Source organism: Heterodontus francisci, chromosome 9 (genome assembly GCF_036365525.1).
Source record: "Heterodontus francisci isolate sHetFra1 chromosome 9, sHetFra1.hap1, whole genome shotgun sequence".
Classification (NCBI taxonomy): domain Eukaryota; kingdom Metazoa; phylum Chordata; class Chondrichthyes; order Heterodontiformes; family Heterodontidae; genus Heterodontus; species Heterodontus francisci.
In genome coordinates this window covers 11,048,925-11,063,991 of record NC_090379.1, presented here as the reverse complement: position 1 = coordinate 11,063,991, position 15,067 = coordinate 11,048,925, and the positions used below count along the sequence as shown (strand labels likewise).

The 15,067-nt window shown below is 44.8% G+C and overlaps 1 protein-coding gene across 3 annotated transcripts in view; it reads right to left on the bottom strand.

Annotated features, from left to right (window-relative positions):
- Nucleotides 1–15,067, bottom strand: part of ccdc88c (coiled-coil domain containing 88C) — a 298,794-nt gene that overhangs the window by 71,599 nt on the left and 212,128 nt on the right. For all 3 annotated transcript variants that reach the window (XM_068038543.1, XM_068038546.1, XM_068038545.1), the window contains 2 exons: nt 7,252–7,393; nt 5,177–5,365 (listed from right to left, as the gene is read on the bottom strand). In XM_068038543.1, coding sequence (XP_067894644.1) covers nt 5,177–5,365; nt 7,252–7,393 — 331 coding nt within the window. The remainder of the gene's footprint in view (nt 1–5,176; nt 5,366–7,251; nt 7,394–15,067) is intronic.

Genomic DNA, 15,067 nt, shown 5'->3' with positions numbered 1-15,067 from the left:
AAGAGTAGAAATGCAGTCATTATAGGAGATTTCATGGTTAGGGCAACAGACAGGCATTCTATAAACATCATCGTGAGTCCCACATGGTGTGTTGCTTCCCTGGTGACAGGGTAAAGGACATCGTGGAGAGGGTGCGGAATATTCTGCAGGGGGAAGGGAATGAGCCAGAAGTTGTGGTACAAGATGGTACCAACGACATAGAGAGAACCGGTATTGAGGTCAGATTTTCAGAAGTGAGGGAGGAGGTAAATAAATAGGACCTTGAAGGGATTGCTCCCAGTGCCATGTGCTAGCGAGAGTAGAAATAGGATGAGAGAGAGGATCAATGTGTGGCTTGAGGCATGGTGCAGGAGGGAGGAATTCAGATTCTTGGGATCAGTTCAGGGGCAGGAGGCAGCTATTCAAAAGGGACACGTTGTACCTCAATAGGACTGGGACCAATGTTCTCACAGGGAGGTTCACAGTGTGGTTGGGGAGGGTTTAAACCAGGGTTGTCCAACATATGGCCTGCGGGCCAGGATCCAGCCTGCCAAAGGCTTCCATCCAGCCTGCGGATGTGTTTCAGAGATGAGAAACTTCTGATTATCTTCTTCCAGACTGGCTTTGAAAAATATTTTAGTCAGTTTCACAGCTGACAGGTGCTGACATCGGGAACAGAGGTTTCCCAACTTTCGACAGATTCGGGGTTTTCCGGTGGCTTCCGACTTTTTAAAAGTGGTGTTCCCAATGTCAGCACCTGTCAGCTGTGAAACTGACAGCACAACTTCATTTAGCAGAGACGACGGGAGGGGGGGGGGGGCGGCATTAGCATATAGAAGTAGAAAAGAGGAATAAGGTGCATAAAGGAATGCGTTGGATAGTACTGGAGTAGATAGAAGTAACATACTAGATAGCAGACTAAGAAGGACTACGAGGAGTGTAAAGACAGGTTTAGAATGCACGTATGTAAATGCACAAAATGTGGTGAATGAGCTCGGTGAACTACAAGCACAAATAGCCATGTGGGAATATGATGTAGTGGCAATAAGGGAAATGTGGCTTAAAAATGGTGAGGGCTGGAGGCTTAATATACAAGGATACAAAGTGTTCAGAAAAGATAGAACATAGAACAGTACAGCACAGTACAGGCCCTTCGGCCCACGATGTTGTGCCGAACCTTTAACCTACTCTAAGATCAAACTAACTACCTACCCTTCATTCTACTATCATCCATGTACCTATCCAAGAGTCGCTTAAATGCCCCTAATGTATCTGCTTCTACTACCACCGCTGGCAGCGCATTCCACGCACCCACCACTCTCTGTGTAAAGAACCTACCTCTGACATCTCCCCGAAACCTTCTTCCAATCACCTTAAAATTATGCCCCCTGGTGATAGCCCTTTCCACCCTGGGAAAAAGTCTCTGACTATCCACTCTATCTATGCCTCTCATCATCTTGTACCCCTCTATCAAGTCACCTCTCATCCTTCTTCGCTCCAATGAGAAAAGCCCTAGCTCCCTCAATCTTTCTTCGTAGGACATGCCCTCCAGTCCAGGCAGCATCCTGGTAAATCTCCTTTGCACCCTCTCTAAAGCTTCCACATCCTTCCTATAATGAGGCGACCAGAACTGAACACAATATTCCAAGTGTGGTCGAACCAGGGCCTTATAGAGCTACAGCATAACCTCGCGGCTCTTAAACTCAATCCCCCTGTTAATAAGGTGTATGGTGTGTTGGCTTTCATTAACAACCCTATCAACTTGGGTAGCAACTTTGAGCGATCTATGGACATGGACCCCAAGATCCCTCTGTTCCTCCACACTACCAAGAATCCTGTCTTTAAGCCTGTATTCCGCATTCAAATTCGACCTTCCAAAATGAAGGAGAAAAGGGAGGTGGTTTGGCAGAACTGATTAGGGAGGACACTGTGGTGTTGGAAAGAGAGGATGCCCTTGAGGGGTAAAGACAATATCTATTTGATTAGAGTTGAGAACTAAAAAGGGTATAATTACACTACTGGGGGTATTCTATAAGCCTCCAAAGAGTCAGAGAGAGATAGAGAGAGAAAGAGGAGTAAATCTGCAGGGAAATCACAGATAATAAAAACAAGAAATGCTGGAAATACTCAGCAGGTCTGGCAGCATCTGTGGAGAGAAAAGCAGAGTTAACGGTTTCGGGTCAGTGACCCTTCTTCAGAACTGGCAAATATTAGAAATGTCAAAGGTTATAAGCAAGTAAAGCGGGGGTGGGGCAAGAGATAACAAAGGAGGTGTAGATTGGAGAGGGCCACAGAATAACTGACCAGAAGGTCATGGAGCAAAAAATGGGTGGTTGATGGTCGGCACAGACTCGGTGGACCGAAGGGCCTGTTTCAGTGCTGTATCTCTAAACCAAACCAAAGGCAAACAATATGTTAATGGTGTGTTGAAAGACAAAGCATTAGTACAGATAGGGTGTTAACGGACTGAAGATTGAACAGCAGCAAGTACAAACATGAAAAAAAAGTGGGTAAGCACACTGAACAAACGAAGGTTAAATAAAATGACCAAAAAAAATGTAAAAAGGAAAAATAACTAAAAATAAAAGTAAAATGCAGGGCCCGTCATGCTCTGAAATTATTGAACTCAATGTTCAGTCCGGCAGGCTGTAGTGTGCCTAATCGGTAAAGGAGATGCTGCTCCTTGAGCCTGCGTTGATGTTCACTGGAACACTGCAGCAATCCCAGGATAGAGATGTGAGCATGAGAGCAGTGGGGAGTGTTGAAAATAACAGAGATGTGCAAGAACTATAGAGTGATGATATTGTGGGAACTATAAATACCCAAATATCATTAGGGATAATGTTAGAGTAAAGGGTAAGGAGGGGAAGGAATTTTTGAAAAGCATTCAGGAGAACTCCCTTGACCAGTATGTTCTTGGCCCGACTAGGAAGGAGGCATTGCTGGATCTGGTGCTAGGGAAATGAGGTGGGCCAGTGCCTGTGGGGGTGCACTTGGTTAAGAGTGATCATTGTATCATCAGGTTTAGATTAGTAATGAAGAAAAGCAAGGAACAATCTGAAGTAGAATGTCTAAATTGGAAGAGGGCTAATTTCAATGGGATGAGAGGGGATTTAGCCAGGGTAAAATGGAACCAAAGATTGACAGGAAAAACTGTAACACAAATGGGTGACCTTGAAGGAAGAGATGTTTCAGATTCAGACTAAGTACATTCCAACAAGGGAGAAAGGTATTGAGAACCAAAGTCAGGGCTCCTTGGATGGCAAGGGACATTGAGAATATGAAACAAAAGAGATTGTGTATGATCCAAGTCAGGTGAATTCTTCGAACATGAACCAGGCCAAATACAACAAGTTGAGAGGGGAGGTGAAGAGAAAAAGACACTGGCAAAGGGACAATATGAGAATAGAATGGCAGGTAACGTAAAAGGAACCCAAAAATCTTCTACCGGGAAGTGGATAGTCTTCTTTCTTTGGCCTCCTTGTCTCGAGAGACAATGGGTAAGCACCTGGAGGTGGTCAGTGGTTTGTGAAGCAGCGTCTGGAGTGGCTATAAAGGCCAATTCTAGAGTGACAGACTCTTCCACAGGCGCTGCAGATAAAATTGGTTGGCGGGGCTGTTACACAGTTGGCTCTCTCCTTCCGCTTGTCTTTTTTCCTGCCAACAGCTAAGTCTCTTCGACTCTTCGAATAGTAAGCAGTTAGTAAGAGGTGGGGTAGGGCCTGTCATGCACATTGGAAGTGTGATGACACATAATTCACAGACTAACCCTAAAGCGTTTTTAAAAAATGAACCTTTATTTTAAAAAGTGAACAATGGCCACCGAAGAAAAAGGGCATTAGCCTTTTGCGTATCCAAACAGTCTGACAAAGACAAAGGACAAATCTTCAAAGCCAAAAGGTGTTAATGAGGTAATGAGGTGTTAATAATCTTCACCTCTCCTAAAAAAAAGTTTCCAGAATTCAATGTTTTCTCCTGAAACAGAGGAGGTGTGAAGTAGCCAAACCCTAGGCCATTGTGTGGTCACCATGGGAAAGAAACCAGAGTGTCTCCTAATAGGAGGCGGGAGATAACAGCTTTATCTTAAAACAATGACAGCCGGAGAGAGAGAGAGAGAGAGACAGAGAGACAGAGACAGAGAGAGACAGAGAGAGACAGAGAGACAGCGAGAGCGGGAACGAGAGCGACCCAGAAGGTGATGCTACTTGTAACAGCTGACATTCTAGCAAGCCAGAAGGCACATGCCCTCCTGAAAAAAAATCCAACATCTACATTACACAAGAGAGAGAGCTGGAAGTGACCCACCATCTTCAACAGAACCTTCAATCAAGAGAGAAATCTACAATCATTTCTGACCTGCAACCATCTAGAACTTGAGTGTCAAGAGCATTTACCAGGTTTACCATAACCTTCTCCCCCCCCCACCATGACAAACCACCTTCCTCTTTCTCTTCTCTATCTGTTTCATCTCGTGTCTGTGTGAGAACACATGAGTGGGTGCAGTTGTGACAATTTCGTGATAAGACGTACTGATCAATAAACAATTGATTTTCAGTTTCAGTTTCAAAACCTTCAGGAAAACCTGTCGCTGCCTGTTTATTGGAACAATCAAGGAGCTAAACCCCTAATACAAACACACTTGCTGCGGTCAGGTGGGGAGTTGAACAGTGAGAACCACCAACGCTGCGCAGCATGGCTGCAACAGGCTGCAATGACTCTACAAAAGCAGTCTTGGAGTAGGCAAAGGTGGGGAGGGTGGGAAAGAGAAATCAGGGGTGCTAAGTATTTTCAAAAAATGACAGTCTGATTTGTGTTCAAACAGACTTGCATTTATATAACGCCTTTCACCACCTCGGGCAGTCCCAAAGTATTTTGCAGCAGGTTGAGCACTTTTTCAAGTCTAATCAGCATTAAATTTAGGAAAGACAGCAGGCAAATTGCACACAACAAGCTCCCACAAACAGCAACATGACCATGACCAGATTACCTACAGTGTTGCTGACTGAGTGATGATTTACTGACGAGGACACTGGGGAGAACTTGCCCCCTCTTCTCCGAATTAGTGGCCATGGGATCTTTTACTCTCAAGTGATGGAATATTAGGAGATCTCACCTTCTCACCCCATTCTACCTTCATCTCTCGCAGTGTGAAGGGTTAAACCACTCAGTCCTGCCTGCAATTATTGCTGATACTTACATTCCTCTCCACCTCAATAACATTGTCCTTTACTTTCAGCAGCTCCAAAGTGGTCTCTCGGTTTTCCTTCTCCCACTTCTCTTTCTCTGTGTTTTCAGGCCGGGAGCTCTGGGGCGAGTTTGGGAGGGAATTAGGCAACAGCTTTTCCTCATCCTGACGCTGAAGCAGAGCTTCCAGATTCCATTTCACCTGAAAAAAAAACGGGAGTGTGCGGGAAGAGAATTAATCACACAGGGAGGGAGGCTTGTGCGCAAACCCTGTCAGGGCAACATTAACAATACCAGCAGCAGCATAAAGCTGACCAGTCCAACAATCAACAAAACAGAACAAAGTTTGGAGGCTTGGTACTTAGTCATAAGAGTCATTTACGGCATAGGAGGAGGCTATTTGGCCCATTGAGTCCATGCCAGCTCTCTACAGAGCCATGGACTCAGTCCCACTGCCCTGTTTGATCCCCATAGCCCTGCAAGTTTATTTCCTTCAAGTGCCCATCCAATTTCCTTTTGAAGTCATTAATTGTCTCCACTTCTATCACTCTTGTGGACAGCGAGTTCCAGGTGATGATCACTCACTACATTAAAGAGTTCTTCTTCATATTCCTCCTGAATGTCGTGCTCAAAACCTTCAATCTGTGCCTGCATCTTGTTCTAATTTATGCCTGGAATATTTTCTCCTAACTAACAGCATGTGACCCATGATGTTCCATGGAGTTCACATTGCTGTATTTATTCCTCCCATCCTCATTGGACTTTCTATAGCCTTAGATACAGTGGAAAGGAAATAATCTAATCTTGCACAAAGCTTGGTCATTTTATGTACTTGTGTCTCCTCATTCTTCAATTGCAGTATAATGTAAACAACAACAACCTGCATTTACGTAGTACCTTTATCCCAAGGCGCTTCACAGGAGGCATTATCAAACAAAGATTAACATGGTGCCAAAGAGGAGATAGCAGGATGGATGACTAAAGTTTGGTCGAAGAGGTAGTTTTTAGGGTGTATATTAAAGGAGGAGAGAGAGGTTGAGGGGTGTAGGGAGGGAATTCCACAGTAAGGAAAGAATCAAACAGGAATTAAGGATTTGGAACTATGAAATGATTTGTGAATGTTTCTAGTTAGCTATTGGGTGATGCAGTGGGTTTTTCACAGAACCCTTGCACTTCCCAAACCTGATTCTATACCAGCTGTTAGCGTTCTGTGTGAAATGAGTTCAGACAATTTTTTTTAAAAGCTATTTATTCTTGGGACACAGGCAGCACTGTCCAGGCTGACATTTATTGCCTATTCTTAAAGTTATGATGCGCCTTCTTGAACCACTAATGATTTCATTCAGCTGAGCGTCTTCTCAGGTCACTACAGAGGGCAGTCAAGAGTCAACCAATTAGTAAACCAACTGGGTTTTTAGTGATAATCCAACAGTTTCATGGCTACTTTTACTGATGCCAGTTTTTTATTTCCAGATTTTAAAAAACTGAATTCAAACTCTCAATCTGCTATGGTTTTCGCTTGATAATTAGTTCAATATGATTACCACTTCATCATCGTTCACACCCTTTCTCTGCCTAGTTCCTAGTTGGCACAGGTTCAGACCTCTAACCTGACCTTAACTTGGCACTGCCAGCAAACTCACTCAAAGAGCACAAGGATAGAGGTGGTGTCACACTGATGCAGTAGCAGCACTCTTCAGAGTTAAACTGTTGAGACAAAGTTACACAGGAGTGGCTAAATAACGAATGATCAAAGTCCGTCCAGTTCACCTTCTACCCCATCCTGATAGTCACATGATTCAATGATCATGGAACTGTTGACTAATCACTCTATCAGTGAGTTTATAACAGACCCAGACGTGCGTCACCTGTTCCTCCTGAGCCTGTTACACTCACCACATGTCATGTCTCAAATTACCAACATACTGCATACCAAAATGTTACTTTCTGAAAGAAACCTATTCAATTCACATTTAAATCGACCAACACTGTCTGCTCCCAGTCTGCTTAGGGAGGCTGTTCCATAGAATGGCCACTGGCTTGCACCAGAGCGGCCACGAGCTTGCCCAGATTGATTCTGCCCCTTACCGTGCTCAGCTCAGTGCGCAGTTGCTGGTTTAGGTTGCTAGACTCTACCAGTCGGGACTCCAGCGCCTGAATCTTCTCCTCTCTAATCTCTAATGTTTTCTTCAGTGTAGATTCGATCTTGGTCTCCAGGATCTTGTATTTGCTGAAACAAAATTAAAAGTGTGGCTTTTTGGTAGTGCGAACCCCAACAATTAAAAACACACCAAACTGGAGAGGCAAGAGTTTCTTTTTCACAACTGACCCGTTCCTCCTGTTCCCAGCAAGCATCACCGCCCACCCCCCCCCAACATCCCACCACCCCCTGCATTCCCCCCCACCACCCAACATATCCCATCACCCCTTCTCAACTAATGGTTTAACAGGAAAAACTTCCAGCAAATGATGGGTCAATAAACCTCCGAGAAAAAGCTGAATAAAGATCAAGGTGAACATGGGATTAGAGATTATGGGGGTGGATGGAGGCGGATTGACAAATTCTTTACAGAATTTGAGATCTGCACCTGCTGGGTAATCCATGGATTTTATTGCACTAAATGTTGGGAAATGAGAGAAGCAGTGAGACTCTGGAGCACAAGTAAATAAATCATGGAAAGCTAGAGGACAGGTACAAAAAGCAATCAACAAATGGAAAATTGACCTTTATCTAGCTGGAATACAAAGAGGAGGAAGTGATGCCTCAGTTGTACAGAGCCTTGGTCAGACCCCATCTGGAGTAACTGTGTTCAGTTCTGGACACTGCACCTCAGGAAGGATATACTGGCCTTGGAGGCGAAGCAGCAGGGATTCAGTAGAAAGAAACCGGGGCTAAAGCAGTTATTTTACGAGATCAGGTTGCATAAACGTGGCTTATGTTCCCTTGAGTTTAGAAGATTGAGGGATGATCTGATCGAGCTGTTTAAAATGTTACAGGATTTGATAGGGTAGATATGGAGAAAATTATTTCCTCTGGTACGGGAGTTCAGGACAAGGGGACATAATCTTAGAGCTAGGCTGTTCAGGAGGGAATTCAGGAAGAACGTTTTCACATAAATGGTGATAGAAATTTGGATGCTGGGTGTCAATTGGGAGCTTTCAAGACAGAGAGATGTTTGTGTTGGATAAGGGTATTTACGTATATGGACCAAAGGCAGGAAAATGGAGTTGAGGTGCAGCTTAGCCACTATTTAACTGAATGGCGGAAAAGGCTCAAGGGGCTGAATGGCCTCCTAATATTCACCTCGAGCACAATGGGTCAGGATTGAATAATGGGAATGAAAGCATGGATGAACAAACATTTAACACTTTACTCAATTCCCTTTGAGGATTGGCAAGTATTTACACACAACATTCTCTGAGCAGAGTAAATGGGTGAATAATTGTCCACAGTCTATGTTTGAAGGACCAAATGGCCCTTACTCATTAGGTTCTGAGAACAGACACAAGAGCAACTGTGAGATTAACGGGCGGGTGCTAAGGTAACAAACAATAGTTACAACGATTCTTCTTGTGGGATACCACAATCTCATTCAAATGCTTTAATTGTGTGATTATTACAAAAGCGCAAGGGGAGAGCCATCTGTGAAACAGCCCTGACAAACAAATTTTTCTGCAGCACCTGTGGAAGAGCCTGTCACTCTAGAATTGGCCTTTATAGCCACTCCAGGCGCTGCTCCACACACCACTGACCACATCCAGGCGATTACCCATTGTCTCTCGAGATAAGGAGGCCAAAGAAGAAGGATTACAACACTGATAAATAAATAGGAATAGAACCAGGGTCACAGGGGATTAGTACAAATAGTCAGTGTGTCTGCATAGCCAAACCAATAATTCTCAAGCTACAATCAATGTTATGTGTAGATTTCTCTCCTACAGGATCAGAACAACGTTGTCACATGCACACACAGGCCGCCAACAGTGAACACAAGTATTAGGAGTAGACCATTCAGCCCCTCGAGTCTACTTCTCCATTCAATAAGATCATTGCTGATCTTCTGCCTCAACTCCATTTTCCAGACCGCTCCCCATATCCCTTGATTCCCTGAGAGATCAAAAATCTATTGCTCTCAGCCTTAAATATATTCAACGATGAAAAATCCACAACCTTCTGGGATAAAGAATTCCAAAGATTCACAACCCTCTGAGTGAAGAAAATTCTCCTTTTCTCATTCCTAAATGATCCCCTTATCCTGAGGCTGTTTCCCCGTGTTCTAGATTCTGCACTGTAAGACTGCTTTCCCTTATGCATTTTTATGTTTATTTTAACAAGGATTGAAGCTGATCTTAGAGATCTCTCCTGGGATTGTAAACTGCTTGCTGAGAAAACCAAACTGATTCTCTCAAGGCTAACAATTTAAGTTCAGCTGAATGAAACTGCACCGTGAATGTGTCGAAGTCTCTGGGATCAGAGGCCATTTGGACTGGAACAGACTGAGAGTGTCCAGTGCACCACTGGATACAATGCTTCTGTACTGCTGGAACCCGTGGGCTGTTGTGCGAGGAGCACAGCGGTTCAGAGTTAAATAGTGACAAGAAGAATGAATAAATTGGCATTCTGCAAGCTGGGCTTTGGGGTGCAACAAGTTTTTCTACAGCACTTACATTTAACCTATTGAGAGTAAGGGTCCATGATAGAGTAGAGTTTACATAGGCTGTAGGAGGATTAAATGGGAGGGTAGGGTTTATGAGAGGGGAGAGTGTACACGGGCTGTAGGAGGATTAAATGGGAGGGTAGGGTTTATGAGAGGGGAGAGTGTACATGGGCTGTAGGAGGAGATTAAATGGGAGGGTAGGGTCTATGAGAGGGGAGAGTGTACATGGGCTGTAGGAGGAGATTAAATGGGAGGGTAGGGTTATGAGAGGGGAGAGTGTACACGGGCTGTAGGAGGTTTAAATGGGAGGGTAGGGTTTATGAGAGGGGAGAGTGTACATGGGCTGTAGGAGGAGATTAAATGGGAGGGTAGGGTCTATGAGAGGGGAGAGTGTACATGGGCTGTGGGAGGAGATTAAATGGGAGGGTAGGGTTTATGAGAGGGGAGAGTGTACACGGGCTGTAAGGGGATTAAATGGGAGGGTAGGGTCTATGAGAGGGGAGAGTGTACATGGGCTGTGGGAGGAGATTAAATGCGAGGGTAGGGGAGAGTGCGCTGTAGAAATAAGTTAAATTGATTAACAGAATTGGCAAATCTGATTCAATTTCATCGCAAGTTGGAGGAGAAAAGCAGCAAACGGCATCAGCTTCAGCTAGCTCTCGTTCAACCCCACCTGTAATTCATCTTCAATTTAAAGAGAGAAGTTTACTTGTTATTAAAAAATGCATTGCTTCCAAACACACAGGCTACCTGTTGCTGTTGAGGCAATGCTTGATCAGTTTTCGGCATGGCCTGCAGATGGAAGAACTCACCGCGGCACAGAGACTTCAATCTCAGCCAGCCTGCTCCCCACCTCATTTCAAGGAGCAAATACTGGCACCAATCGCAGGATAGATAACCTCAGGGTCAGTCTGGCCCAGCCCATGGAGCTCACCTGACAACCAGTGGCTTCAGAGAAGCAGACGATTTGTGACAAGAGTCTGATCATCACCACACATTCTTTGTAACAGCTACCCAGCTAAGAGGGGCTGGGGGACATCCCAGTGAAAGAGGGGGAAGTGATGGAGAGAAACAGTAAAAGAAGTTGCATTTATGTAGTGCCTTTCACGCCCAAAGGGCTTCACAGCCAATAGAGGTACCTCTGAAATATAGTGACTGTTACATAGACAATCACAGGTGCCAGTTTGTACACAGGAAGGTCCCACAAACAGAAATGAGATAAACAACCAGATCGGTTAGGTTTGTGTGAGTTGAGGGACAAATTTTGCTGAGAAAGGAGTGATCTAAATCGTTGAAGGGAAAAATATACAGGGCTATGGGGGAAAGAGAGCAGAGGAGTGGGATTAATTAGACAGCTCTGGCAAAGAGCCAGCACAAACACAATGGGTGGAATGGTCTTCTGTGCTTTGTTATTCTATGAGTCTATGAAGGGAAGAAGGGGAGGGAAAGGGAAGGGGGAGGGAAGGGGAGGGAAACGGAGGGGTAGGGGGAGGGAAACGGAGGGGTAGGGGGAGGGAAACGGAGGGGTAGGGGGAGGGAGGGAGGAGGAGGGGGTGGGAGGAGGAGGTGGAGGAGGAGGGGGGAGGGAGGGTGGGATGAGGGGGAGGGAGAGGGGGGAGTGGGGGCTGGGCGTGTGGGAGGGGCTGGGGGTGTGGGAGGGAGGGGGTGGGAGAGGGAGGGAGGTGGAGGGAGGGGGAGGGAGGGGGAGGGAGAAAGCGAGAGAGAGAGAGGGGGAGAGAAAGAGAGGGAGAGGGAAATTTATGAGAGAGAAAGGTATTACACACCTGGTGCCGGCTCGTTTGCCATTGGCCAGAGTGGATTGAGGAAGGTGATTGTTAGGGAAGTCCATTATCCACAGATACACAATGATTGTGAGGCACCAGGAAAGGACAATGGAAGCAATGGACCAGATGAGCCAAGTGCCCCTGACTCATTACCATTTTCATACTGCTCCAAACCAATCATACCACAGCCTTCAAAGTACAAAAGGAAAACTGAGGTAAAGAATGACTGGTCTGTGTGAAAAGTAGAATTTCTCTCTATTGCTTTGTCATGTCCTCTGACCTATCTTATTATCCAGCTACTGTTGTCACTGTTTATTAAAAGCTCTTTGCAATATTGTTTGCAGAAGCAATCAACTGAAAGGTGAAATATTGTGCATCCTCTGTCTCGGGACAGTGAGCCCTTTACGAAGTCATTCCACTCTCTCTCAGCCCTGCTACCTCACAGGCAATCAATAAACAGCTGATAATGGAGAGCACCACACATGGACAAGGGCCCACACAGACTTTCCTGGGACTCCCCTACAAACAGCCGAGGCCCTGCAGCCACTCTCAACTTCTCCAGACCTGATTCCAGCTTCGTTCTCCCAGAGAGCCCAAGATACGTCAAGTGCTCCTGAGGGTGCAATGGATTTTGAAGCTCTTTAATTACGAAACTGGCAGCAGTAAGAGAGTTCACAATTGTAATGTTTGTGAGTGGCGACAAGCTGAGGAAATCCTACACTTTTGACTTTCTTACTTCAACTGAGCAATGGAGGAATCCTTTTGAATTCCCTACCCCTCTGCAAAAAAAGATTACGTCCCTGATATTTCGGAACAACCCTAGGGCTTTGAGACAAGCACAATTTGCAAACCTACACCAATACTTTTACTAAGCAACCCTCTCCAAAAGATGACCAGATATGTCTCTGGGGATATTTACAGATCAACACTCTGACCTTTGACAGCTCCATTGCATCTCTGACCCCGTGTTCAGGTTTCCAACTCTGAAGGTTTCATCACGTGAATTCCCACTTGTAACGGTCCCCAACAGGTCAAACAGCCTTTCCACCCCCACCATCACCAATATTTTACCAGGAAAAAAAAACACAATTTGTTTTAACATCCAGATGGTTTTTTCTCTGGTTTGCTCACAAGAAGAAATTAATCTTTAATTCATGAAGACAGTCCTGGATGGTACGTAACCCCCTAACCCATGTGGGACATTTACTGAGCTCTCCAATATAAAGCAAATAAAGGTCAGAGTATTCCAGCTTCCATACAGCTGGTGAAAGGACATGATTCAATAAAATACTCTCTACTGCCAATGCCTCTATTCCCCCCCACCCCACCAACTCCTCTGCTGGGAAATTACACCCAAACTTTAACGCAGCATATGGTCAGGATTTGGAATGCACTGCCCGACAGTGTGTTGGAAACAGATTCAGTGGTAGGCTTCAAAAAGGGAACTGGAATAAATCTTAGGAGAAAAATTTGCAGGGATATGGCCAAAGAGTAGGAGAGTGGGGCTAACTTCCAAACCGCCAGCACAGTCTCGACTAGCCAAATGCACCCTTTCTGTACTATTCTATGATTTGACGCTGAACTACCTTTGTCCGAAACCTGGCTCACAGGTAGGGAATCTTGCCCGGTTATACTTTCAACCGCCTGCCCTGCCCAAACTGCCAGGGTGGGAGCGTGACCCTCATCACCAAGTCACCCCTCGATCTCCTGCCCTTTCCCACAATTCAAGATATAAACTGTCAGGTAAATGGCTTAAAACATATAAGCAGATTTAAAAACCCAAGAGAAATAGCTGGTAAGAATTAGCAGACGATGAATGCACATATCTGTACATTCTCTTCCTTTGAGCACATCTATCCATTGAGTAGGATGGTCTATATCCTCTGGAGTTTAGAAGAATGAGGGATGATCACATTGAAACAGTATAAAATTCTTCGTGGGTTTGACAGGGTAGAGGCTGAGAGGCTGTTTCCCCTGGCTGGAGACTCTAGAATCAGCGCTCACAGTCTCGGCATAAAGAGTTGTTGTCCCTGGAGCAAAGGAAATTGAGGGGAGGTGTAATAGTACTGTGCAAGATTATGACAGGCTTAGATAAGTTAGACAAGGAAAAACTATTCTCATTAACTAACAGTACAAGGACTAGGAGACACAGATTTAAGGTTTTGTCCAAGAGATGTAGAGGGAATGTGAGGAGGAACTTTTTTATGCAGTGAGTGATAATGACCTGGAACTCACTGCCCACGAGGGTGTTGGAAGCTGAGACAAATCTGTGATTTCAAAAGGAAATTGGATGGGCACTTGAAAGAAAGAAATTTGCAGGGCTATGGGGATCGAGCGAGGGAGTGAGACTGGCTGGATTGCTCTGTGGAGAGCTAGCATGGACTCGATGGGTGAAATAGCCTCCTTCTATGCCATAAATGACGATGACTGAGAAGAGGAGAAATTTCTTCATCTCAGAGGGTTATGACTCCTTGGAATTCTCTAGCCAGAGAGCTGTGAGAACATTCAAATCTGAGTTGATAGATTTATGAGCACAAAGGGAAGCAAAGGTTCTGGGGACTGGGCAGCAAAGTAGAGCTGAGATAGTCTATCAGCCATACTGAGTGGCGCAGCAGGCTCGAGGGGCCGAATGGCCTACTCCAGCTCCTATTTTTGGTTTTCTTATGTTCACTCTGTTCCATCTTCAAAGCTAAGTTCACAACTATTGTGAGGATATAGAAATGCACCCTTCTCCCCCCCCCCCCTCAAAAAATGCAAATTTTCCATATTAAAGAAAAGCACCCCGTGTCACTTGTTCATGGCTGAATAAACTGGACATCCAATTAACAAAATAAGAAAGCTTATCCCATCAAACCAGCTTCTTTCATAGGAGTACCTCAATCATGGATGCCCTCTAGCCCTGATCAACGTCTCTTGTCCCAATGCTCAGGTATAAAAGGATTTATTAACCTCTCTCTTACCCTCAATCTCCTTTTTCAACAGCTTACATAGAATATACAGCACAGATACAGGCTATTCAGTCCAACTAGTCTCTGCTGGTTTTTATACTCCCTACGAGTCTCCTCCCATTCTATCTACCTCATCTCAGCCTTTCAGCATATCTCTCTATTCGCTTTTCTTTTGAAAAAATGTTATTCACCTCAACCACTTCCTGTGGTAGTGAGTTCCACATTCTAACCACTCTCTGAGGAGAGAAATTTCTCCTTATTTCCCTAATGGATTTATTAATTATCTTGTATTTATCGCCACTTGTTTTGGATTCTCTCACAAGTGGAAACATCTGTCCACACCGACCCTGTTCAACCCATTCATAATTTTAATGACCTCAATAAGGTCACCTCTAAGTCTCAATTTTCGAAAGAAAAAAGCCCCAATATTTCCCCATAGCTGTAACCTCTCAAATCTGACACCATCTTCCAGTGTTTTCAGTTCAGCCCGACCAGGGTCCTATACAAATTTAAT